This window comes from Aspergillus chevalieri, chromosome 5 (assembly GCF_016861735.1).
Source record: "Aspergillus chevalieri M1 DNA, chromosome 5, nearly complete sequence".
Lineage (NCBI taxonomy): Eukaryota > Fungi > Ascomycota > Eurotiomycetes > Eurotiales > Aspergillaceae > Aspergillus > Aspergillus chevalieri.
The window spans coordinates 454,277-479,226 of NC_057366.1; the positions used below are offsets into that span (position 1 = coordinate 454,277).

The following is a 24,950-nucleotide window of genomic DNA, read 5'->3' on the forward strand; positions in this document are numbered from 1 at the left end:
AGAGAGCAGTTCTTTTTCTTTTTCCGGACGGCCTCCCTGATGGTTTGGAATTCAGAGCATACGCTTGGGCACAGCGACAGCTCAATTCCACGAAAATAACGAAGCAGACATCTGCAAGGAGGCCGGAGAAGAGAGACTGGAGAAGAAAAGGAAAGGGACTAAGGAGAGAATGAGGGATTAAAGAGAGAGAGAAGAGGGAAAGACGCGAGATCAGGAGCAGAAGAGTTGGTCTAACGGCCACTTTGTGACCCCGTGACGTCGGGGAGTCGGCGCCCTCGGCAGCATTAGCCGTCCGCTGATTGGCCGACAGACAGCTTCCGTATGGGGAGATGTGTTTACTATTATGCCGGACTATACGGTGATCTCAATTTCTACAGAATGAGGGACACACATTACTCCTCTCAAATCTCTATCCGTACAGCAATCCATTGTAAAACTCCCGGTGGACCAAGGAGCAAGACTAAGTACATACATTATCCAGCTGCCAGTCACCCTAAAGACAACCCGAGAATTGTAAAGGAGAATCATAAATAACGAAGATATCAAAACAGCTCCAAGTAACTAGTCAAGGAAAGAATGAAAAGAGCCGCTTGCGTAATGTCTTTCCAACCCTAGGAACGTGTCAGGGTGGAAAGACCACAGGTGACCAAGCACGAGAAGAAACGCTATCAGAAAACAAAATAAGAACCAGCAGCCCTTGCTGTACACAATTCAGCTCCAGTTGTCTTTAGTCGTTAAAATTGTCAGATAAAGAGATCGAGGTGGCTGGCGAGATTGCAGCTTGACCAGACTGGTGGCTGAATAGTAGGGATGATCTGCGTATGTGCAAGTCACGAAAAGTAAAAAGCTCAAAAAGGACAGACAAAGATACACTAGGTAAAAAGGTTGTAGGTATATGGCGGTATATCGTCATGCTTTTGGAATCGTCGAAGATGAAGTACCGTGTGGCTCGATCGGTGGGGTATCAGTCGATGGAAGAAAGGAGAATGGAGGATTGCTGACGGTTTATCGATCGGGGACAATTCGCTAAGACCACCTGTTTAGGTCGTCTTTCTCCTTGAGTCCACCCATACGCTCAATATCCAGGGAATGAAAACGGTCGGCATCACTGGACTGATACGGCGGAAGTTCCTCATGGCATGGCTCCAAGCCAACGCCACCGGTATCGCTAATCCTCACCACCACCATGCGTCCGGACTTGCGCTTCCCAGATTCATCCTCCTCTTCGGGAAACGTGATGCGGATCTCGGGGACTGGACTAGATGGCGGGCTGGACGAATTCTCCATCAGACTGCGCTTCTCATCGTAAACCAAAACAGACTCTGTCTTTGCGCCGGGGGAGGCCGAAATCGTAAGGCGACGGTGATGGGTGGAAGGCATGCATTCTCCGTTGTGCACCGGAAGGTCGGACAGTTTGCGGTTCTGGCGCTTGCGACGCAGGATCATAAGACCGGCAACCAGGATGAGACCGAGAAGAACCAAGACCAAAAGAGCGATCAACAAATCGACCATAGCGGGAGACAATCCATCTTCGGGGCTGTCGCGAACGACAAGCTCAGGGAACATGTTATCGTCGGGGGAGTCGGTAGTTGGTAACGTGTGTTCAAAAGAGTGTCAAGAAAATAGGATCCTCCGGATTCAAGATTGAAGAAATAAACAAAGTCGTACTGTGTGGCATTATGGTGGTCAATCACATGTATCCTCGACTGGGGCGTACAGGCGACTTACGCGATGTCTCAACAGTTCCTACGGTTTCAGGAACAAATCAAGACCAGAATAAACCAAGCAAGGAAAGAGAGTATATGGTCGGATAAGGCTGTTTTCTTTTTTTTGTCGTATTGAGGTTGGTCGGGTCGAGTCGAGTCGAGTCGAGTCCGGGTCGTCGGGTAAGCAAACCACACTCGGTGAAACGAGGGGACGGGATAAAGAAAGAACGGACAGCAAGGTGTACAGCTGAAAGAGTGAAGCTGACACCTGCTATGGAATGAGAGGACGCGATGGGCGAAGGGAAGGATACCAGAGGGGAGGGGTTGGTATGAGTATGAAAGAGAGTCAGTAGTAAGAGAGGGAGGGAAAAGAGGAGAAGAGAGGGAAGGGAGGAGAAGAATTCCTCCTGCAGTCCCGGTTGGGCTGGCCAGACCCTCGGATGCCTGTGTTTGGCCGTCGTTGGCGGAGTGGAGTAGATATTGGCCAACCATATGAACGCTGTGATTTCCCCACGCTGATGTGCAGCCAATTATAGGTCTATCGTACCTGGACTAACATAGAACAGAGGATATTATTGGCTACTGCTACTCATTGGCTATTTTGGAATGCATTAGTTCCGTTATGCTTTCCTATTTAAGTCTAGTTTAATATACGCTTCCCCTGAAAAGGGGTCCTAGTACAGAGTAGTATTCCATAAATATCTTCCGTATACGAGCAGACACTCAGTTGGTCTGTTCTTGATATCTCCGACATGACTTGCCATTGCGATCCTCGCCCATAATAATGTGATAGCGTCTTTCGAGGGGCGCTTAGCCGAAAAGTAAGGCTTGGTTATTGAGGGTGAGCCACGTAGCGACACCTGAGGCATGAAGATCGACACAATGTGGCGCAGCACAATATCGTGGCACAAAGTACATAGAACCAATTGCATGTTAGATCGAGACATCATTATGATTGTATTCAGACTGCCCTAGAAAACAAGGATTTATGTCTTACAATTGATCCAGAGTCAGTATATCAGATGCAAACAAAAGCAATGTTTCCCGGTTGTCTCATACCTGCGCTCGATTGTTTGATTATGCAATGTATGGGAATGATCCTTTTGTCAGTTGGCATTGACTTGAACATTCCAGAGTCGATACAAACAAACATGCTTTGGATATCTGCCAACCGTTGCCGGGGGGAGGGGCCTCACATTCTTCAGTTTCATCAGAGATTAGATAACTGGTCGCATGTATGCAAGTTTATGGAATAGGTCGTATGTGCTATGATTCTATCTATCCAGCAATAGCACCATCGTCAGAACGTAGAGCTTATAGTACTACTAGTAGGTCCGTTAGAAACGTATATATTCGCCCAGTTTAATGTCTCCTTGTATTCCATACACCTGAGTGAGAAAATATATCTTTTCGGAAAGGGCCACAGGCAATATTTGTTACTATTCTCCGGAACCGATATATATACAGTAGTGCACATACGGAGTAGTGAAGAGTAGGCACTTTCATACAGTATCTGGAAGACTGCCTGTGACAAATGAGGTTCTCCCAATCACGACCAACCACCCTATCGGATTCCAAATCTCTACTGGGCGTTGAACTGAAACTTATATTAGTATGATAAGACCATGTACTATCGACCGTTCGGTCTCCGACAGAGCCGATGGCCTAAGCTTTCGGTGACTTTTGCCCATCGCCTAAGCTGGTATATTCTGGAAAAGGAAAATATGGATCCCTTCGTTCTTTATACTCTACAGTTGGGACGGAGTGATTCTGTCAATTGGCCATCGAAGACAGTGCGGCACAGATTTAGATAGAACTATGGGATCGTATGCCCTGTTATATGAACAAAGCGAAGCCCGTTAAGTCGGACAAAGAAAGAAAAAATGAATCCTCCCTCTTGCCTTGATTATTCCTTCCAAATCGCACCCCGAAGTCCTTATCCAGGCGGTTTCCGCGCGCGATCGCCAGAAAGCAGAGGTTTTTGCAAGCACACACGGCATTCCGGGGGTCAAGGGCACATAGCAGGGTGAGATTGACAGAAAGTTACGATCTTTTACCGATCCCCTCGTCTTGGCTAACAGCTAATTTTTTATACAGAGATACTCGACGACCCGGAAATTGATTGTATCTTCATCCCCCTGGCAAACGGATTGCATTTTGAGTGGGTGCTACGCTCAATCCGCGTGGGCAAGCATGTTCTTCTGGAAAAGCCGTCCGTCTCCAATTCCACCGAGGCCGAGATTCTTTTTCGACTGGCGGAATTCTCACAACACAATGCCCCGGCCCTTCTTAAAGCCTTTCACAATCGTCTCTTCCCCTCCTGAGCGCTCTTCAGGTCAATGGTGAACCCTGCTGAGTTGCCAATGTTATTTCCCATTCCATGATTCCATGGTGGGCGACGAGCAAAGATGACATCCACTTCAACTACCCTCTCTCAGGTGGGAGTATTAAGTCAATTGGTACTTACAATTTTGCCGCACTGCGTCTCCTCTTCGATGCTGAACCGGAGAAGTGTGTGAGTTGCGATGCCCAGGCTTACACTGATGGCATCCATGACAAGTGTGACTATGAGTTCAAGGCCCAGTTCCGACTCCCAAATGGGGGAATTGGCGTTGCCTCTGGCACCCTGAACTGTGAATTGATCCTTAAGCCTTCGTCGGTGACAGTAGAGACCAGGAAAGTCGTGATTCCCGACAGCAAAATATGGTCAAGCAGTGGGAGGAGAAGTCGCACAAGGCTTACACCTTCAAGGAGGCTAGCGGACAATTTGCGGACCTGCCTGGTGAGACACATTGGATGTCATACCGATACCAGCTGGAAGCTTTTGCGAATCAGATCAAGGGCCGTCCGACTCAGGAATGGGTTGGCGCGGAAGACTCGATTCCGCAAATGAAGATGATTGATATGGCCTACCGGACGAGTGGGCTTGGGCCAAGACCGACTAGTGAGTACCGCTAGAGTCTGGGCCATCTTGGTTTCCTTAGGCTTGTAGAATAATAAAATACAATGTCGTCACATTGCGTTGGTGTCGTGCATGGATATATATTCCGCATACCCACTCAGTACGAACACTGGTCACATCTCTACATGTTCTAGTTAGAAAAACAATCTATTGTCCTGGACAATGTAAGTTTACTCCCAATCCCTCCTTTCCATCTCGATATCCCCCAATGCCCTCCAAAACCTCTCCAACCCCTCCACTAACGCCGCTTTCCCTACAGTGAACGTTATCCGAAACCACCCAAACTCTTCCGGCATATACACATTCCCTGGCGCAATCATAACACCATTTTCCATACAGATATCTGCAATCCTCATCTCACGCTGTTTGTAAATACTAGCATCGGGAGATGTAACCCTCAATGCGCTATAGTCATACCCCGACTGCACCGATTTGGATAGAAGTAAATGGCGAAGATCGATCCATATAAACAGACCCGCATTCCTGACTCGTTAGTCAGATGCCAAGCTCATCTAGGGATGAAACTCACATCTCGAAGTAACAGATCCCTCGTAGTCGGAAAAACGACGTCGCAATAGTATGATTCTCAGCCATGAGGTTGGTCTTCTTCAGCATAAACCCTCTCATCCACTGTCTGTCTTCGAGTATAGCAGCCCAGACATCTTGGAGGAGATGCGGTGACCAGGAAAACATACTACATGTTTGATTAGAGTGGAGCCAATGCGAAAAGTAAACCATCTGGACCAACCTGATACTCGACATCGCGCCTATAATGCCTTCATTGTTCGTACAGATGAAACCCAGACGTAGCCCGTTGGCGCAGAAGTCTTTGCTTGCGCCGTATAGTATGTGGATGAGGTTTGGGTCGATGATGTCGCGGAGGTCGAAGGAGAGGGTGGAAATAAATGGGACCGGGATTGGGATTGCGGGATTAGGAAAGACGGACTGTGCGTAGATCTCGTCAGAGATGAAGTGTAGGCCATGCTTGCCGCAGAAGGAGGCAAATTCTTTTAGGGTCTCGGGGGGCTTTAACAGTTAGTTTCAGATGATGCGTTAAGCAAGAGAGGACCGACGAACATAACATCTCCCCAACGGATTATGTGGGCTAATTCCGTTAGTGAATCCATCCATTAATCAATTGACATGGGTGCAACCAACTTCGAAACCAAAACAGCCCGAACAAGAATGCCCTCACTCTCAGCCCTTCTCAACGCACTCTCAAGCGCCCTCCTGTTCACCCCCGGGGAAAACAAATCTTCAAGACCCTTATATCCCTCAATCCCCTCATACGTAACACCCACAATACGCGCATTACTTCGATTCAACATATCGAAATGAAAGCCGTTGTATAATGGCTGCGGGATGAGGATACCCTCTCCATCATTGCAAATCGCCCAAGCCAACGCGTCGATGGCACTGGCTACACCGGGTGTGATGAAGATATTATCTGCTGTGATTACATCACGTGAATGGAACTCCTCGGTTAGAAATGACGCTGCTGTATTTCGGAGACGGCGTGAGCCGCGCGGTCCGGTACTGTAAGTTAGGTGGTTGAGAGGATGGACTTTGGCCTATCCTTATTTACACCTTTAAGTAAGATGGCACATGAGGTGAGATAGAAATACGAACCTGCGCATTAATGAATTCTGCGATTTCATCGTGCATGAGACTATTCTCAGCGAGACGGAGGATGACGCTGTTCTGTCAGTCTTGATTGGTTACTCTAATGTATGCGGATTGGACTCACGTTCCATTAGGGTTATTCGGTGACCATGGATCTCCCATATACTTCTGCCGCGGACCCCATATATCGCGATATAGATAATTTTGGGCGCCTCGGCTGGATAAGTGGTGACTAGCTATCGCTGTGTCAATGGGCGCTTGGCCGATTGAGCCCATGTTGGTAAGTTGCGCAACAGTAAGCCTGGATGGATATATAAAAAAAGTGTGGAGGTGGAGCTCATATATATGTACTGCTAGACAACTAAAAAATGGCTATGGCTGTTTTGTTCGATCGAGATAAAAATGGTATCCACCTGTGTCGACAGAAGGCGTACGGAATACAATGTGGGGCAGGTCATTTAACCTAGGCGAGCTTTTAGAGACAAGTCGCCGAGGCTACTCGAAACATCGAGCTACATTTGTCCGAGTAGAACTGAAGTCCATGGTTACTTGCATTAGTTGCGTTAATATAACATAGGGCATGCATGTCGCTGTGCAGGAGCGAGTTCAACCATGTAACGTGGGCCGGAGGAATGATGTCTGATACAAATGGATCAATATATTCCCAATATATCTAACCTAATATCGGAATAATGGATATCTACTCGCTATGTTCTGTAGTCCTTGAAAGACCTAGCCTTCTTCGCCACAAGCCCTTAATACAGTCTTCATGACCATGTCGGCGATATAATACTCGGCTTTATAATCAGCAGGAATCAAGGTACCTGTATAATATGCTATTTAATTAGCGTATTATTTGTCTATTAACAATGAACTAGCACGCATTATGAAGCAAACCGTTGATGAGGAGAAAGCTCTGCATGCCGAGGAAGAGGCCGACAGCCAACCCCCGGAGAATCTAACGAGAGCCGACCATGACCAGTACGAGGTCTCATTCGATGGAGACCATGACCCAATGTGCCCCCGAAGTATGTCGTTAGCGCGGAAGTGGATTATTGTGGTTATTGTTTGTATGGGGAGTTCATGCGTGTAAGCCAACCCGCATCTCCAAAGTCCCATCGAAACCAATTACTGATGGACGAAGGACATGCACCAGTTCAATATACACAACAACCTACCCCCAAATAACAACCGCCTTCGCCACCCCACCGATAATCGAAGCCCTCGGGCTCTCATCCTTTGTCCTAGGAATCGCCTTCGGCCCCCTCCTAACAAGCCCCCTAAGCGAGTCTTACGGCAGACGGCCCATCTATCTCATCTCTTGGTCCCTATTCATCATCTGGACAATACCCTCCGCCGTTGCTCGAAACATCAAAACAATCATCATAACCCGTTTCTTTAGCGGGTTTGTTGGGGGCACGTTCTTATCTGTTGCGGGTGGGACTGTGGGCGATGTGTTCTCAAGAGATGAGATACAGACTCCGATGGGGATTGTATCGTCAGCGCCATTCGTAGGCCCTTCGCTTGGGCCTGTTGCGGGTGGGTTTGTGAATTATTGGTTGTGTTGGAGGTGGACGTACTATATCATGATTATGTGGGCTGGGGTCATATGGTTTGCGATTGTTTTCTTTGCGCCGGAGACGTATCATCCCGTCAGGCTACGTGCTAAGGCTGAGAGGCTTCGCAAGCAAACGGGTGATAATCGATACAGGGCACCGATGAGAAACGCCACCAAATCAAAACGTGCGACAGCACTCTTGCTCCTACGACCTTTCCAACTCCTCTTCCTGGAACCAATGTGTCTCTGCTTGGACCTCTACTCTGCTGTTTTATTGGGCATCTTATATCTATTCTTCGGAACTTTGCCGCTTGTCTTCCGGACGAATCATGACATGAACCTGTGGCAGAGTGGTCTTACATTCCTAGGGATTATAACGGGTATGTGCCTAGCGGCTGCTAGTAACCCAATCTGGTCCCGAGTTCGAGGACATTTGTTGGGTAAGCAAGGATCTGGACAGAGTGAGCCGGAGTATCGACTGCCACCGGCTATTTTGGGTGGAGCTTTGATTCCGATTGGACTGTTTTGGTTCGGGTGGACGACTTATCCTAGTGTGCACTGGATGGTACCGGTGGTTGGATCTGGGGTGTTTGGGTGTGGGTGAGTTTGGTTCTGGCTATAGTTGTGCGCTTGAAATTGACGAAAATAGGATGCTGCTTGCGTTTATGGGGATCTTTACGTTTCTAGTACGTTTATCTGTTATGCTGCACCGAAGATCAATTATGCTCATTATACACAGGTCGACGCATACCCCCAATACGCCGCATCAGCCCTGGCATCTAATAGCTTCGCAAGATGCTCCATCTCTGGTACGAGAAATCCTACCCAATACCATGGCCCTTGCTAAACTTAAATATAACAGCTGCATTCCCATTATTCGGCAGCCAAATTTACGAGAAGCTCGGCTATCAGTGGGCGACGAGCCTTCTCGCATTCATCACTATCGCCATGATGCCATTTCCATGGTTGTTCTTCAAGTATGGAAAGGTGCTTAGAGGGAGGAGTAGGTTTGCAGTCGTTACCTAAAAATCCGAAGCGTTTGGCTCCCCGATCTCACCAAGACCATCAAAGGCCAGACTATTAGGTAATATTGAATCGATATCGAACATGCCGTCGAGACAACCGTAGCCAGCCGAGAAGGGATCGTAGATAAGTTGATCAGCTGCGGTTGGTGGAAAGTAGTCGGGTGCGTTAGAGTCGGTGACCTGTGCGCTTGGATCACGCCTATCAGGACTATTTCCGTCAATGTCATGAGAAGAGTCTCCAGCGCTATCCGCATGCAAACCCGAGTGCTCTGATGACGTCGCAATGCTAGACGACACATTAACAATCGAACCCGCAGACCCCGAACCCTGCCCCGTCAATCTTCTCATCAAATTAACAAATGCCTTCGAAATCCAAATCCTGACCGGCCACGAGTTCGCCAGCACACTTAATGCCAGCATGCACTGCCGCGACTTGTTCTCGGCGACTTGGCGCCGGACGGGGTCTTTTCGACAGCGGCAGATGACGATTGTGTGGATTGAGAGGGCACCGAATAATGCTGGGACGCTGGTAAGATTAACATCTGTCCAAGGAGATGATTAAGAGTTGGGCGTACAGGTGGATTTGCGCGGACTTGATTGTTCCAGCGGATAAGAGGTCTTCGGCCATTCGCGTGATGGTGTCAGCGGCTGTACGTGCCCGGACGTCCCTTTCAACTTCTGCTGGTGATAGGTTTTCGATGGCTTTGGGTCGGAATAGAAGGATGTGGTAGTTTCTATATCGTATTAATCAAGGCCAGATCATCAAGTTCGAATGATGGCTTACTGGTATGAGAAATGCAGCATGCTAGCCCAGAAAGATGCACCTAAGGATCCATCAGGTTGCAATTCTCGTAGTTGGACCGGTAGTTTAGACTTCCATTGTACGAGTCTATCTGCCAATTCTTTTGTATCGGATCCCCTCGCGGCCCGTCGAGGACTGAACTCCGCAATGAGGATGTCTCCCACTAGCCCTTGAGTAAGTCATCTAGCATGGAGTTAGTGAGTTGTGGTAAACTTACGTATAATTACCAATTTTGACATCTCAAGGGCGTAGGAAATGTGGAAGTTTCTTTGGGCTGGTATGAGTCTTTCGTCATAGTCAACGTCAAAGTTGAAGTCTTCTTCGGTAAGGGGTTCAATATCGCAGTCCTCATCTCGGATGCGGCATGGTCGACCAAAGGCTGCAGAGGTATGACGATCACGGACCTAGTACTATTAGCATTGCGGTATTAAAAAAGTCACAGTTTGCGGGAGTTTACATAGATCGACCACCAGATGCGCTTCCTCAGCGACCTAATTTGCGGACCTAAAACACACTGCGATGTCCTATACAACGTTAATATCGTTTTCAGAACCAAACAAGGTTGAACTAACGAGCGATGCATCCCAAAAGACTGTGCAACAGTCGTCGCACACCCAACCCAATAACACGTATCCTTCTGTTCCTCATAACCAGCCCACCAGAACCCAAGTAGAAGCAAAACCGCCACAAGATTCATGCGATCAGTCTCATAATCCGCATCATACAGCACCTTTGCACGAAGATAATGCGTCTTCCGTGCTACGGCACGATCATTATACCCAGCTGCACGCACGAGATTCTCGCTGCCGACTGTAAAGCCCAACATGAAGATAGTCTGTAGAACAAGTGGGGAAGCTAGGCCCTGGTGATACAGTCTCGTGAACTTCGCTCGATCGAAGACCGGATAGGCTGGGTGGATTATGTCGAAAAAAGCACGGATCAGTTGGTCCGCTATACCTGGGGTGGGCATTCTGAAAGCATCCTGTATGGTGACTGATCCATCGGCCCGAGGCCCATGTTTGAGGCTTGCACGGTCTATGATAGAGGCTGGAATTGGATAATGCACTTTTAAGGGCTCCGCTGAACCAGCTATGGGGCTGTGCACCACCTCGACGATGTAAGATAGATAAACATTCTGCTGTGGGCTGGCATTGGTTTGCTCCGAGCTGCAGTGCATATCATCGATCTGATCAGGGGTTATAGTACTGTCGACGGCATCAGGGGACACCGCTTGGCCAGTAGGACTATTCTCGACTCCCTGTGGCCGCCTCAAACCGCGCTGTCCTCTAGATTGGCCGTTCCTCTTCCGCGTATACCTAGCAGTCATGAGCATCAATACAAAACTACTACATGCAAAAGAGCCACGTACTTTCCTCGCCTCGACTCAATCAATTCGCAAGATGTACGCCGTATGCGACAATGCCAACAGGGCTGTCCATCAGCTGCATCGCATTTTACCCGTCGGGCGTTGCATGCCTTACAGGCGACCCGGGCTCGGCGAATAGGCGCGTTTTCAGTTGATTGGACCATTGCACGATGTAGATGCAAGGGGAAATGCAATGCGTTGCATTGCAAACAGGCGAGGTATATACACGGTAGAGCAGAGTTAAGAGACCGAGGTGTCTTATGCGCCCTCTCTGGACACTCATATAGCCGGGTGACTAAGAACACGCTTTTCCGTATCGGGAAGTATAGGGCTGAAATTTAAACAGCATTAGAGTACGTGCAATGGGGTAATTTGCTCACGGATAATCTGGATCTGAAAGTGTTTCATTTCATTCACCTTCCACTTCCTACCGTAGCTTTCTTCTGTCTTCTATCTCTTTCCGTTTTCCATAATGCCAAAGCTCATGGTTTCAACCATCATTCTCCGTCGCTATTTTCTCTCATCTCCTGAATGTAATTTTATCGTTGGTATCCAGCTATGTTTGATGGGAAACAAAGGTACTTCGACCATGAAGCCTTCAATATACAAGGCGCCGGGATTTTATATCCCAAGTGAAACGAGACAGAATTATGAAAAAGTCCGATGGCTGAGGGCCTCTGTGCTAGTCCAACTAGAATCGCGATAGCATGTTTGCCAATGTATCTTAAAGAACATGAATGGGGCCGGAAGCCCGCTCGAACACAGTCTCCCATACGATACAGAATACTGGGAACCAGTACATAATGAGTTCAACACAAAAACCAACGCTCATCAGCATCCAGCCATTGCACATGAGCTACATGCTTCAGCCGACGATTATTGCAGCTCACATATCCAAACTGAGCTCGAAGAAGCCCTAAATCACATATTCGGCCGCAACAAGTCAGCGGCGGCCCGGGTCGTAGTACGAGATAATCCACCGGCGTATCACACAGAGATATACAGGCTTCCCTCATTGGTTGCTTCAGCGCTTATACTTATTCGATATGGATGGAACTCCCGATTGTGGGTCGGTCTGCTATCAATTCATCCAGAAATGGCATAAGTGCTTATTCGATGAATGAGCAGAACAAGTCCGACATGAGGTGAGATGCTTCGCTTCCTGAGAAGAAGCATATTACATTTGCAATTCTAGAGCTCAAAACTACTGGCTCTTCATCAGGCGCCTACACAACCGAGAACGCAGTAATAAAAAAAAGCCCTGTAGAAGTTATTGTTATTGTTCGAGAGGAAAAAAAAAAAAAAGAAAAGGAGCGTCCAATAACATCGTCGGATGCAGTGAACTGATAGCTGCGTCCGTCGTCCCGTCCGAAGACGTTGGATTGGCGTATCGACATGACGATGCGCCGTACTGTTGCGCGTTGGTTGCTTCAGCGCCGAAACTTATTTTCAAGGGTGCATCTCAAGAACGACCAGAGCAGATTTGACATGCGCTGAAATATTTCGCTTTCTGGACAAGAGGATACTTCGTTCGCAATCCGAGTTCAACAATACTGAGGTTCTAAGACCCACCACCAGATAACGAAACACCTGCACAACCGAGAACGTAGAGATGAAAATGAAGCAGGCAAGGAGAGGTCCATAGTGTTATTGCGTGTTGCTTGTTTCAGCGTCGACTTATGCCTGAAGCATTTATACCCTGGACAAAAAGGCGATTTGGCGAGAGCCGCAAAGAACCCTCTGTCACATCTTCGGCCGCAACAAATTTGTGGGTGGTCCCGTGCATTGGCATATCGTGCACAAACATAGAAGGTGCTAGTCCACAGCAGCTAGAAGTTGCTGAGCTCAACCTGCGAAAGAATAATCCTGAATGATGAGCGAAGTTATGTTCTTGGCTTGACGACAGTGTTCTGGTGGCTTTCATCGTTGCAAGCATGCAGTCTTGCTATGCATCAGCACTGTCGCAAACAGCTTGGCGCTTGCGAGCGATTTTGCACGAAATCGCCAAGTAATTCTAATTCATAACACTGAGAAAGAAGCCATCAATGACATGTTGCCGCAGCTAATCTGGCTGTTTGCACTGTTCTGAGATGAGAAAACTATGTCCCTGGACGGGGGCACATTATGTCTTCTATATGCGCATTGATCATCCGAGGAGTAAGAAAGTATCAAGCTATTTACCATTCAACCACAATATATCACCCCATAATACTCCCCCACCCATGATCAACATTAATCACCGCTCCATTAACCAACCCCGCGCCCTTCCCACCCGCAATCCAAACACACAAATCCGCAACCTCATCGACATTACACAGCGCCGTCCCAGCAGCATTCATAAGCTCCGCCATCTTCTGATACCCCTCTTGGTTGATACCAGCGTGGAAGGCATCGCTGACGTTCGTCTCCATTGCGCCCATGACGAGCGCGTTGCAGCGGATACCTTTGTTGGTGTAGAAGGAGGATGTGTTTTTGGTCAGGCCGATGAGGCCGTGTTTGCTGGCTGTGTAAGCGGCGCCTGGGTGCATGTCGTTAATATTTTATTTCTCGTGGAATTGAAGAGGGGGTGGGGAAGTGCGTACCAGCAGCTAATCCAACCTTTCCAGCAACAGAAGCAATGTTCAGAATGCACCCTTCCGTTTTCTCCCCCTCCTCCCGCGCAAGCCACCCCTCGACAGCCAATTTACTCAACCAAAACGGCGCAGTCAGGTTAACCTTCATAACGCGATCCCAAAGTCCAGGATCCAAATCACCAACGGGATCAAACCGGTCCATGATACCCGCATTATTCACCAGGATATCCGGCGCAGACATACCAAACTCATTGCGCATCTTGGCGAAGAGGTCATGGACTGCATCGAGGGAGGTTATGTCGACTGTATAGGCGCGGAGGGTCCCTGTTCCGAGAGCAGAAAGCTGGGATGTCGTTTCTTCGATGCGTAGAGGGTTGATATCGCAGATGATCACTGTTGCGTTGGCGTGTAGGTATTTGGTGGTGATGGCTTTGCCTAGACCGCTTGCGCCGCCAGTGACGAGGGCTGTTTTGCCGGATAGGTCTGCCATTACTTCCGTTATATGTACCAATTGATATTGGGTTATTGAAGAGTTACAACTAGTTAAGATATTTATTTTTTTTAAATACTACGAATAAAGCACGGAAAGCAAACTCCGTCCTCCGATGCTCAGTCGACATTAGACTTTCTCCGCAAAACCCTTATCAGGGGTGATTGGTTCTCACCGGATCTCGGAAACTAACGTAGCCGACTTTGAGAGATCGACCACTTTATTTGGACGTAGAGACGGAGTGCACGTGAGGTCATGTGATCGTCTTAGTGAGGTTTCCAGTGTTAGTCGGGGGTTTGAGATAAGACGTAGTCTCATACTGGAGGCGAGAACTGACTGATATGTGTGAATAAGCGGCCACTTACGGTAACATGTGTCCTGAGGCCGATTGAGTACTTGTAGGAGTAGGTACCCACGTACGTCTGCAAGGCATTAGTGAGACAAAACAGCCGTCAACAAGACGAGGAGGGCATCTCTGCCTGTATCTGCATCTGTATGTACCGGTACTCCGACCAAACACCGGTTCGCTAAGGATCTACAATAGGTACAGGTACAGGTACCTGTAAAGTGGATAGGAAATCCTAGTATGATGTGTTGTCGATCAGTCTCATACCAACCGTAGGTTTCAGAGGATTTTGAAAGGAATGCACAACGGTCAGGGACGATGATTTGCTCAGGAATGCAAGGTTAGGGATCCTCCTAAATTCTCCGAGACCGGAAATCTGGGGAAGGCAGTCTCGTGACCGGTATGATTATCATGATACAACACCTGTACATACTTGTATGTGCTTAACATATGACATTGAGTAGCACTGGAAGAACGGTCAGTGATGCTTTTCCACATCAGAGACTCGGCCGTTGCGCTGGTCGAGGGTCATGGGTCATCGGCTATCGTTGACTAGGCTGAAGCAAGGGGCCGGTTATGGATCCATGGTATGGTATCCCTAGACGTGGACTGTATGAATCATTCGAGTGTAGATGAGAGTACTATATTACTGTTCTCTATGGATACTCATACGTAGGCTGTCACGAACCCTGGTTCCTCGGCCAATAAAGGAAATAGACAGCAGCAGTGGCCAATGAAAAGCCGTCTCGGTTACACATCCGGCCGGAAGACCCACTCGGGGAGACTGTTTTGGGTCCGCAGTTATGATAGGAACATTTCTATTGTTATAGAGGGGGAGGTATTATGGTGATAATGACATTGCTATCAATAGACTCTACAATGCAATTGTGGTAGAGAAATAAAATGGTGTATTACTGCTATCGAACACGAACCGGATCATTGCAAGCGGCAAATCACCAAGCTAGTTTAGTGGATCCGATCGGTCGGCGATGTGCTTAATTCTGCCTTGTGAACATGAGGACAGAGCGTAGAGCACAGTAGACAGAGTATGTACGACTGGAATGCGATACGCGCCATGGAACACATGCCAGCGGTCACAAGCGGGGTTGGTATGTTGAATGGTCAGGAAATCATGTCCGAAGTCCCAGGCACAGAATGAATGACTTGGATGTTGACCAGAGTATGTGTGGGCGTTGAACCGCGGGATTACTTGCTGTATGTGTGTAATGTCTGGCGGTCAGTCGCACACTGCACTATGACTATTTTACTAGTCCTTTGTACTTGTACTCCCATAGGCTCTGTCTGCATAGACACGACAATATGATACGTATTCAGTCATCTGACCTGTATTTGAGCCCCAGATCAGCTCGTACCGTATTGTAATTACTGGCGGCAAGCGACCAATGGTACTTGGGTCACAATACCTTTACACCCTAAATCCAAGTATCCTGTATGGTAACGTGTCGTAACGGGATCTCGTTTTTCCAGCAGCTTATCTATCAACTTCCCAAAAACGCACTGCAAAGACTTCACCGATTTCACCATCATTGAATTGGTGTTTTGCTAACTTGACGACGTGTTTTTTATTTTCTTTTTTTTTACTGCCCTGATCCTTGGGTGCAGCTATTTTTTCTCAATTTTTTTTGCTTTGTTGGGTTGAACCGCAAAGCTTTTTTTTTTTTTTTTCTTGCTCATCATTGATTCCGTGGCATCATTCTTTTTTTTTTTTTTTAACCTTCCAGCTCATCTGGACTTGCCTGTCTTGCATACACCACTTACCACTTACTCTTACTTACCACCACTTTCGTCTCTACCGCCCGCCGCCTCCCTGTGTGACAGCTGGATGACTGCTCCTCTTCTTCCCTTTTGACATTCCCCGTCCGATCTCCCCCTCTCTTTCTCTTTCTCTCCCTCTCTCTCTCGCTTTCTTCCATCTCATTTTATCTCTCCATCATCGCGCAACACAGAGAGAATCAACAATACCAGCATTCTTCCCATCCTCCTACCGTCTCTCTTTCGTCGATTACTCCCACAACACCTCCTTCCTTCGTCCTCCCATCCCTTGCCGCGACGACCGTGTCTGATTAAAACACCTCTCACTCTCGCTCTCTTTACGCACGCCGCATCTCGCTCGCTCTTAGTCTGCTGGATAACATTATTCATGCACACGCGCTTTCGCTCGTCTTTCCTCCGCTAAGAGACGATCCTGGGTACGGCACATGACGGTGATCTGCGAGATTCGGGGTTCCTAGAGCATGCACGGAGCGTAATAACGTTGCGGTACAAGGCTGTTTGATATAACCAACATTACACACGTTGGCAGATCGATTCTTAGTGTCTGATCCGCAAAGGGAAAAGAACCGACATTGAGTATCCTCAATTCTTGTCACCTTGCGTTCCTATTCTTCGGTGTCTCTTCGACCGCTATTACTACGCTGCGGCGTTGGTTGCTTGCTTGCTTCTCTTATCAAGCTTCCGTTCCCTCTTCGTCTCTCGTGGATACCGTTCGATTCCTTCTCTCCCTTCGCTCTCTTATCCCTTTCTTTGTGTTGGTCCCCTTGTATAATTTGCTGTGCCTGTCGAGGTGCCGTTGCTGCTCGTGACGGAAAATAAACTTGTCAGCCTCGTTCTGTTTTCTTTTTCATTCCTACTTTTGTCGGGACCAACCTTCTTCCGTACATCTTTTTTTTTCTCTCTCTTTCTCATCCGTTCCCTTTCCTGTTTATCCTTCTCTTCTCTCCCTTGGTGAGTTCAAATATTTTATTCGATTAGATTCAGCATGTGGTCTCTTGATGATCTCTGAACTAACATTGTGACCCGTCGATTCAGTCTATATTTTTCCGTTCCGTGTACGGAGTACGCCTTGCCGGGTGCCTGGCGATTTTTGCAAATAACAGGTCGACTGTGTTGTAGCCTGGCCCAAACATACCAACGAACTTCCGCCATCCACCTGCAAATACCTCCGGTTCGAGTACATACTTGACGAAATACTTGGATTCTCGTCTTGGAATGGCGTCCACCATGGCTGCAAATGCGACCTCCGTACATAATGTGAGCAGTTCACTGGGATCATATACTGAATTGATATTAACAATGGTGCAGGTGCGAACGAACAGAACAAACATTGGTTCTTCTAGCATGAGCAACGACCGTTCTACAATGGGAAAGAGTTTCGGTGGAAGTAAGACATGGAACAGCAACATCTGGGGGGACAACAACCTCGGAAATGGTTTTGATGGTGAGTTCACCTTTGCTACGTTTTTGTCGAGTGTCAAGGTGCTAACCAATGTAGATCAACATCTTGCAGACACAGCCTTCGAGGGCAAATCAGGGTCCGGGTCACTGTTGTCGACCTCTGAATCAGATGGATGGACTTCGCGGCCCAACCTTCCCTGGACCACGGTTAACACATCAGCATCCCTGGCCCGAGGCGCGACGGCCATAACTACATCGCCAGTACAAGGCAGGTCTAACGATCGAAGCGCGTCGGCACTGTCAGAGGCAGCCGACACGTCCTATTTTTCCCTGCCACGCTCAGGAATCGCGGGTGCCGGAGGGGCAGCAAACCACAAGACCTACCTGAATAGCGGATCCGATGGTATCTCTCCTTCGACTGATGGTATTTCTTTTGGTGGTTTCGGCGGATTCAGAAATGGCGAGGCCAGGCACAATGTCAACTCATCCGCCTTCGGCAGTAGCCCTGTGGGCACGCGATTTCAGATGAAACCTGGCACTACCCTGGACACTTCGGGCGATGATATGACTATTTCGTCTCTACCCCACGGACTGCCCGACGCGCTAGCTCAGCAGCTTCCCCGGAACCCTTACACTCACATGTCCCACAGCTCGGCATCGTTCGCCCCGCAGCGACAAACACATACTTCGCATCCGTCGTTCCACTCAGAAAACCAAGGGTTTGATGGTAGACTGGGAACTGGCTCTATCGATTTGAATACGGGCCTGGGCAAGCTTCAGCTGAATGACAGTGGCTTTCCGACTCAGCGTCCAGCCTACATGTCTCAGGGTTCCTTTGACGGCAATCTCTCCCGATCAAAGTATGCCCAGTCCGTGGGCGAAGAGGGTAATTACCAATCCGTCCCTGGATACATGGGTGATGGTGCGGCAGACCTCCTAGCTTACCAGGCGGCCAACAGGGCACGTCTGGAAGGCGGTGGCATTTCTCCGTCCGAACTCACTCGCATGGGAAGTCCTTTTTACCCTGGACTGGACGGCGCATCATTAGCGGGTCCGCACTTCCGAAATGCTTCTGGTAGCCGTATTTCCGAAGGACAGGCAGCCGCCTTGGAGCGCAAACTACGTGCCGAGGCTGAGTTCGTGTCCCCTGGGAACCCGCTGCAACGCGTGCAATATCCCTCTGCATACGAGCTTGCAAATTACCAGGCTCGTATGAATCCTTTGGCGGGTTACTATCCAGTTTCCTCCTTGGCAGGCATCGGGGCCGCAGCATACGTCCCCAGACCCACCCGTGAGAACGACTTGTCCCAGGTTGTGCGCAGTCCATTGCTAGAGGAGTTCAGGGCCAATAGCAAGGGAAACAAACGTTATGAACTTAAGGTGAGTGTCCGAGATGTCGTAAACGATTGAACAGAGACTGACTTCCCAGGACATCTACAACCACGTGGTTGAATTTAGTGGCGACCAGCATGGCTCCCGGTTCATCCAGCAAAAGTTGGAAACCGCCAACAGCGACGAGAAGGAACAGGTTTTTCGCGAAATCCAGCCGAACTGCCTTCAGCTGATGACCGATGTGTTTGGCAACTACGTGGTTCAGAAGTTGTTTGAACATGGCAACCAGACGCAGAAGAAGATTCTCGCCAACCAGATGAAGGGACATGTGCTTGCGCTGTCCACCCAGATGTATGGTTGCCGTGTTGTTCAAAAGGTTAGTAGTCTGCCTAGGCAATAGAAGACCGCATGCTAACTCGCACAGGCTCTCGAGCACATCCTTACCGACCAGCAAGCATCGATGGTCAAGGAGTTGGAAAACCATGTATTGAAATGTGTGCGCGACCAGAACGGCAACCATGTTATTCAAAAGGCCATTGAGCGGGTCCCGTCTCAATACGTACAGTTCATCATAAACGCGTTTAAAGGTCAGGTCAGCCGACTTGCAGCACACCCGTACGGATGCCGTGTTATCCAGCGCATGCTCGAACATTGCGAGGAGGAAGACCGCGAGTCGATCCTTGGTGAACTGCACGCTTGCACGCCCAATTTAATTCCCGACCAGTTCGGCAACTACGTCATTCAGCACGTGATCGAGAATGGCGAGGAGAAGGATCGCTCGCGCATGATCATCGTCGTGATTTCGCAGCTTCTAATGTTCTCGAAACACAAGTTTGCTAGTAACGTGGTCGAGAAGAGTATCGAATTCGGGGAGGAGTCGCAGCGTCGGCACATTATCACCACACTCACCTCGCCCAATGAGAGAGGGGAAAGCCCACTGCTTGGCTTGATGCGTGACCAATATGGAAACTACGTTATTCAGAAGATTCTTACTCAGCTTCAAGGGACCGAGAAAGAGGCTCTCATCGACCAGATCAAGCCATTGCTGAGCCAGCTGAAGAAATACAGCTACGGCAAGCAGATCGTCGCTATTGAAAAACTCATCTTCGATCCCAGTTTGCCTTCGAGCAGCGCTCTTTCGCACCTCACCTCGTCCACCACACCACCGAACTCGCACAAGTCCTCTCCTCAACCTTCGAAACGGTCTATGGAAAACGGCCAAGTGCCTGTTGGAGCAGCGCCCCCTACGCCCCCTCCGACGGAGTCCCAGACTGGCAATGGAGCCGACTCCAAAGGCCTTGCTCGGACGACGGTGAAATCGGCGTCGAGCTCCGAGGCCACTACTCCTGACGCGACTGTCCCGGTCGAGATCACCGGCGCCAACTAGCGTGCTCAACCGCGCACACCACTCTTTCTTTCTGCTGAAATATTTACCCATTACTATTTTTATGTTCGTGTTTAGTACCCGACGTTTTACATTGATCGGGCGTATACATACAGGGGATCCCAAGGGATATATGAATCACCCGCCTAATTGCATTCAGGCGTAACATAGGATGATGGCTGGCTTACCTGGCTTTTTTATATGTTTTCTTTTCCGTGCACTTATTGCTTCGTTTCTTCGACTCCCCCTTTTCACCAACCTTTTTAATCTGTTCATGTGATTGTTTTGTTCTTCTGTTGATGTGATGCAATGAAGGCACGTCTCCATTCAACGAGGGGCACGGCGAACGGTTACTGGGATTCTTTTTTCTCTTTGATGGTTCAATTGGTTTCGAAACGGGTACAGAATGGGGAACCTTGGACATACGAGGGAAATCCCGTGGAAACGAACGATGATTGTATGAGCATGGTGCTCTCGGTATACAGTGAAACCAATTGAAAATGTTGCTTGTACTGGTTTTTTGTGTTCATAGTTCTCTTCTCTGGTGTGTTAGTTTAGATAGTTGATCCGAGGATCGTTAATAGTAATCTTGCTACAACTCTGCTAGCGTAGAGATTCCTCCGGAGTAGGAGTAGAATGGCCAAGCCCGCTATCGTTATCACCACGTGACCAATAGCATTGGTTTTGCGGAGCACCAGCTTCAGTTGCCCGTTGCCACTACTACATCGCTGGCATCATTTACAGGGGTGTTCAGTATTCAAATCCCAGCTCACAGAAGAATACTTGGATTTACCTTGATCTCCCCCAGTCACGACCGAAGAGCTTTACACCACGCCTCCACTCAAACCAACCAACCCACCCAACACAACCGACGACCCCATCCCCAACAACCGACTAAAACAACACCCCAATACCCTCTCAAAAGGAAGAAAACCAAAAAATGTCCTCAAACGTCGGCCTCTCCACCCCCCGCGGCAGCGGCACCTCCGGCTACGTCCAGCGCAACCACGCCTTCATCAAGCCGCGCAACGCAGGCTACGGCGCGCCGTACCCGCCTGTTGCAGACGACAAACTCGGCGGCGGGTTCAAGCAACGCCAGCCTGATCGGAAGATTCTGGAACATGATCGGTTAAGGGGCATTGAGGTGAGGGTTATGGAGGAGAGAGAGAGGTTGGAGGAGGAGAATGAGCGGGTTGAGGAGGAGTTATCGAAGACTAAGGGTAAAGGGAAGAAGGGGAAGCATGATGAGGAGGAGAAAGAAGAAGGGGAGACATCTAAGAACGAGAATGAGAATGAGAAGAGGGTGTTATCTGATGAGGAAATCGACGAGCGCTGCGAATCGCTCCGCCAGAAGTTACTTCAGGAGCTCGACGACGAGGCCAATGCACCTTCTGATTCGCGGCGGGATAATCGTGGGCGTCGGGCGGCGCCAAAGGAAAAGAAGCAGTTTAAGGCGTATCAGGTACATGAGCTGGCGGAGGCGAAGATTGAGGAGAGTGAGAGGTTACGGAAGGCCTTGGGGATTAGGGAGGATAGGGAGACGGGGGAGATTTCTAGTGGGTGGAGAGATGCTAGGAGGTAATTTGGCTTTAAACAGTGACGGAGCAGGGATGGACATGGCGTTGGGTGTTAGTTTCTGTGTGTATGCACTGCATTTGTTTTATGGGATAATGGAATGAGATATCGGCATAGGTACCATTTGAATTGATTTGCCCTACGGGTAGATTGTGAATGATATTGGAGCTCTTATCATTGCGACTGGCAGTGACAGTAATCATTCCTTGAGGGCATTAATAGCATTCACTCTTCCATCCTTCCCCTCTCTGTTCTCACAGACGGTCTGGTGGTATCTTCGGACGGTAGATCTCTCTTCTTCTTCCTCTTCCTCTTTCGCAGCCCGTTCTATCATTCATGAGTTTGAAATCAAACAATCATTTATCTATCTACCGTCCAGCCTACATGGACCTTTACATAGTTAGCATGTTCTACGAAACTACGTCTGCCTTGACGACTCAACGAGAGAAGCGAGGTGGTCTTCTGAAAGCGTCGGCTCCTATAGGCCATGGTCGAGTCTCCTCGCAGCCGAAATCGACGTGGAGCCGGTATATACACTTCTGATTATACCGCCGCGGGACCATCTCGTTGCTCAGATCAACCTTGAAAAGGGTCGTGGTCAATGATGCCAGTTATAATTATGAAAACGGACGTGGCTTCAAAGGGTGCAAGCCGTGCCCGACAACTTCACAGTTTTTATAGGATGTGTCCCGCTGGCGATGTTATATGGTTCGAGCTAGCGGTAGACCTGATTGCATTTGGGGCAAGGTCCAACCACCTCCCGCACTCTGAAAGCCTGGTCCACGGCAAGACTCTACAACAAGATAATTTGGGGAATATCCAAGATTCTCTGTCCGCTAAGTCGCGTTCGAAGAGACCACCGTCTGGTCCTCGTCCTGCTCGCGCTCAAGCTTGACCACTCACGGGTTTGATATAATCGAGCGATTATTTTGAAGTCATAAACCTTGGGGGCTCAAAAGCATGGCTCTATGTTGATGGCTGACTTGTTGACTACTGTTGCTCTTCTAGTTGAGGTTCCTAAGGAATCCTTCTAGATCATATGTGATTGGTCAGTTCCAACAAAATAATGACCATAATGACCAACATTGGTCAAGACTCCGTATTAGGGCTTGCCATTTGTTACTTTCAGAGCAACATTATTTCTGCTTGTATGAACATAAGCTAGAACATGCCTACGTCAAGAAAGAACAGTAGGTAGAGCGGAATCCGTTCAATCTTTCCTATGCACCCCATGAAAACGCATTGGCACGCGCATATGGATAGGATAATTCACTCAAAAAAAAAAAAAATGGTTGTATGAATATGAATAATTCTGGCATGATTCTGGAGTATCGTGGTCAATAGCCAAGACGTAATGTCAGCGCATATATCGACCTGCGACACACGTATGTGGGTGGTCCGTTTCACCTGACAGTAGCAAAAAAAAAAAAAAAAGAAAGGCTCAGTGAAGAGGCCAAGTTTCTTCTCGAGAGCGGAGCCGTATGTACACCATCTATCGCTAGTAAGGGACATAAGGACTTGAACCAGTTGGCCTGATATTCACGGTCGCTGGTCTCACTGAGCTCTGGGACCCGGTAGTAGCGATATAAGACTGTTCTCCCGATTTTTCGCCTGATTTCAGGCATTCGCATCCCAATCGATTAATTCATTGAAAAAGCGATCTTCATCAGGTGCCCCAGGTACTCTATCATGCTCCAAGTTCCCATTCGACTCCCCTCCATTGAAACCCTGTTGGTGTTGCTCTTTGGCATATTGACCAGGAGTAACTCCGGTAATTTTCTTGAACACCCGGTGGAAGTGACTTGGTGTGAAATTTGCTGCCTCTGCCAGCTCTTCTAGCTTAACTTTGCCACCTGAGGAGACGGCAGCGGCAATGGAATCACAAGCAGCTTGAACAAGTCGTACCTGGGGGTCTCCCATCTGATCATTGGGGCGACAACGCTTGCAGGGTCGGAATCCTGCAGCTTCTGCCAGCGTTGGAGAGTTGAAGAAGTCAACGTTGGCCCGTCGCGCTAAGCGCGCCGGGCATGATGGTCGACAGTAAATGCCAGTCGTGCGGACTGCATAGACGAAACTGTTGACCGAGGCATCTCGATTGGCAACCGCTCTCCATTGTGCTGCTATTTTCTGGGGATTGACATGTTCCAAATGTGTTGGGAAATGGGCGCACATAGCATGGGTGAGAACATTTGTTTTTGCTCAACGGATAGTTAAGACCCCTTGGGAGAGTACTTATTGTCAGGAATTTCGGAACCCGCCTCCATATAACGTAATCAGGCACTGACATAGTTATATCCGTCCATTGGTCGATTAGAAACGGTTATGTGCAGTTAAAGAACCATCGCGATGGCAAATTTTAATTTTATAGAAATGACGCACGCCGCGGAGCATGGGTGTCAGTGATAGTATGACCTTGCTACCACCGTCCTCCAGCTGCTCAACCCCTCCCAAAACACAACATATACTCCAAAATGGTCCCAGACTGGAAAGCCGGCCCTCCATCCGGACATACCCGAATTAAGCATCCCCGACCACCCCGACCACCCCAGCATCGGAGCCCTAATCAACCGCGAACTCCATCGCGAAACCGACAACCCCAATGGCAGTCCCTACCTAATCCGCCACAGCATACCACCAACTTCATCGAGAAGATCTACTGGAACCCCCGCGCCTACGACTTGCGCAATATCTGGATGTGGTACAACGAGGTCGAGCGTTTCCTCATCGCGGAAAGGGCGCCAGATATGCTGAAGGAGGCCGCGAGATCTTGTCTGCTTAATGACTTGTATGTGAAGATGCATGAGATGTGCCTGGGGTAGTATTATGGGTGCTTGCGGGTCCTCGCCCATCGTGATGTCCAGCATCTGGGCTTTAATTGGAGGTTGAACAACATCATCATTCCTCCACTCCTCAATAAGAATATGCGGCCTCGCCCGCTCAACACCAATCACAATAACCGACTTCATCTCCTTCTTGTTCTCCCGAGTCGCCATCAGAGGAACTGGAGAGATAT

The 24,950-nt window shown here is 48.7% G+C and overlaps 9 protein-coding genes across 9 annotated transcripts; 4 read left to right on the plus strand and 5 right to left on the minus strand.

The window, feature by feature from the left end:
- Positions 1-1,026: 1,026 nt before the first annotated feature.
- On the minus strand, positions 1,027-1,566 carry ACHE_50162A (uncharacterized protein; the record flags this gene model as incomplete). Its single annotated transcript, XM_043279847.1, has 1 exon — positions 1,027-1,566. One exon carries the CDS (start codon positions 1,564-1,566, stop codon positions 1,027-1,029), a length of 540 nt encoding a protein of 179 aa, XP_043137486.1.
- Positions 1,567-4,086: 2,520 nt separating this feature from the next.
- On the plus strand, positions 4,087-4,664 carry ACHE_50163S (uncharacterized protein; the record flags this gene model as incomplete). The annotated part of the gene is made up of 2 exons (XM_043279848.1): positions 4,087-4,365; positions 4,422-4,664. 2 exons carry the CDS (start codon positions 4,087-4,089, stop codon positions 4,662-4,664), a joined length of 522 nt encoding a protein of 173 aa, XP_043137487.1.
- A 174-nt stretch (positions 4,665-4,838) lies between these two features.
- On the minus strand, positions 4,839-6,567 carry ACHE_50164A (uncharacterized protein; the record flags this gene model as incomplete). The annotated part of the gene is made up of 7 exons (XM_043279849.1): positions 4,839-5,151; positions 5,198-5,362; positions 5,417-5,694; positions 5,746-5,773; positions 5,827-6,239; positions 6,298-6,364; positions 6,416-6,567. The coding sequence occupies 7 exons, from the start codon at positions 6,565-6,567 to the stop codon at positions 4,839-4,841; spliced, it is 1,416 nt and encodes a 471-aa protein (XP_043137488.1).
- Positions 6,568-8,871: 2,304 nt separating this feature from the next.
- Positions 8,872-10,502, minus strand: ACHE_50165A (fungal specific transcription factor domain-containing protein; the record flags this gene model as incomplete). Its single annotated transcript, XM_043279850.1, has 6 exons — positions 8,872-9,400; positions 9,450-9,608; positions 9,659-9,839; positions 9,894-10,080; positions 10,134-10,200; positions 10,249-10,502. The coding sequence occupies 6 exons, from the start codon at positions 10,500-10,502 to the stop codon at positions 8,872-8,874; spliced, it is 1,377 nt and encodes a 458-aa protein (XP_043137489.1).
- A 2,738-nt stretch (positions 10,503-13,240) lies between these two features.
- Positions 13,241-14,105, minus strand: ACHE_50166A (SDR family NAD(P)-dependent oxidoreductase; the record flags this gene model as incomplete). Its single annotated transcript, XM_043279851.1, has 2 exons — positions 13,241-13,560; positions 13,625-14,105. The coding sequence occupies 2 exons, from the start codon at positions 14,103-14,105 to the stop codon at positions 13,241-13,243; spliced, it is 801 nt and encodes a 266-aa protein (XP_043137490.1).
- A 3,355-nt stretch (positions 14,106-17,460) lies between these two features.
- On the plus strand, positions 17,461-20,365 carry PUF3 (mRNA-binding protein PUF3; the record flags this gene model as incomplete). The annotated part of the gene is made up of 5 exons (XM_043279854.1): positions 17,461-17,502; positions 17,554-17,689; positions 17,744-19,026; positions 19,076-19,354; positions 19,403-20,365. 5 exons carry the CDS (start codon positions 17,461-17,463, stop codon positions 20,363-20,365), a joined length of 2,703 nt encoding a protein of 900 aa, XP_043137491.1.
- Positions 20,366-21,302: 937 nt separating this feature from the next.
- On the plus strand, positions 21,303-21,944 carry cwc21 (U2-type spliceosomal complex subunit CWC21; the record flags this gene model as incomplete). Its single annotated transcript, XM_043279855.1, has 1 exon — positions 21,303-21,944. The coding sequence occupies one exon, from the start codon at positions 21,303-21,305 to the stop codon at positions 21,942-21,944; it is 642 nt and encodes a 213-aa protein (XP_043137492.1).
- Positions 21,945-23,554: 1,610 nt separating this feature from the next.
- ACHE_50169A (uncharacterized protein) lies at positions 23,555-24,109 on the minus strand (the record flags this gene model as incomplete). Its single annotated transcript, XM_043279856.1, has 1 exon — positions 23,555-24,109. The coding sequence occupies one exon, from the start codon at positions 24,107-24,109 to the stop codon at positions 23,555-23,557; it is 555 nt and encodes a 184-aa protein (XP_043137493.1).
- A 299-nt stretch (positions 24,110-24,408) lies between these two features.
- ACHE_50170S (uncharacterized protein) lies at positions 24,409-24,756 on the plus strand (the record flags this gene model as incomplete). The annotated part of the gene is made up of 1 exon (XM_043279857.1): positions 24,409-24,756. One exon carries the CDS (start codon positions 24,409-24,411, stop codon positions 24,754-24,756), a length of 348 nt encoding a protein of 115 aa, XP_043137494.1.
- Positions 24,757-24,950: the final 194 nt, after the last annotated feature.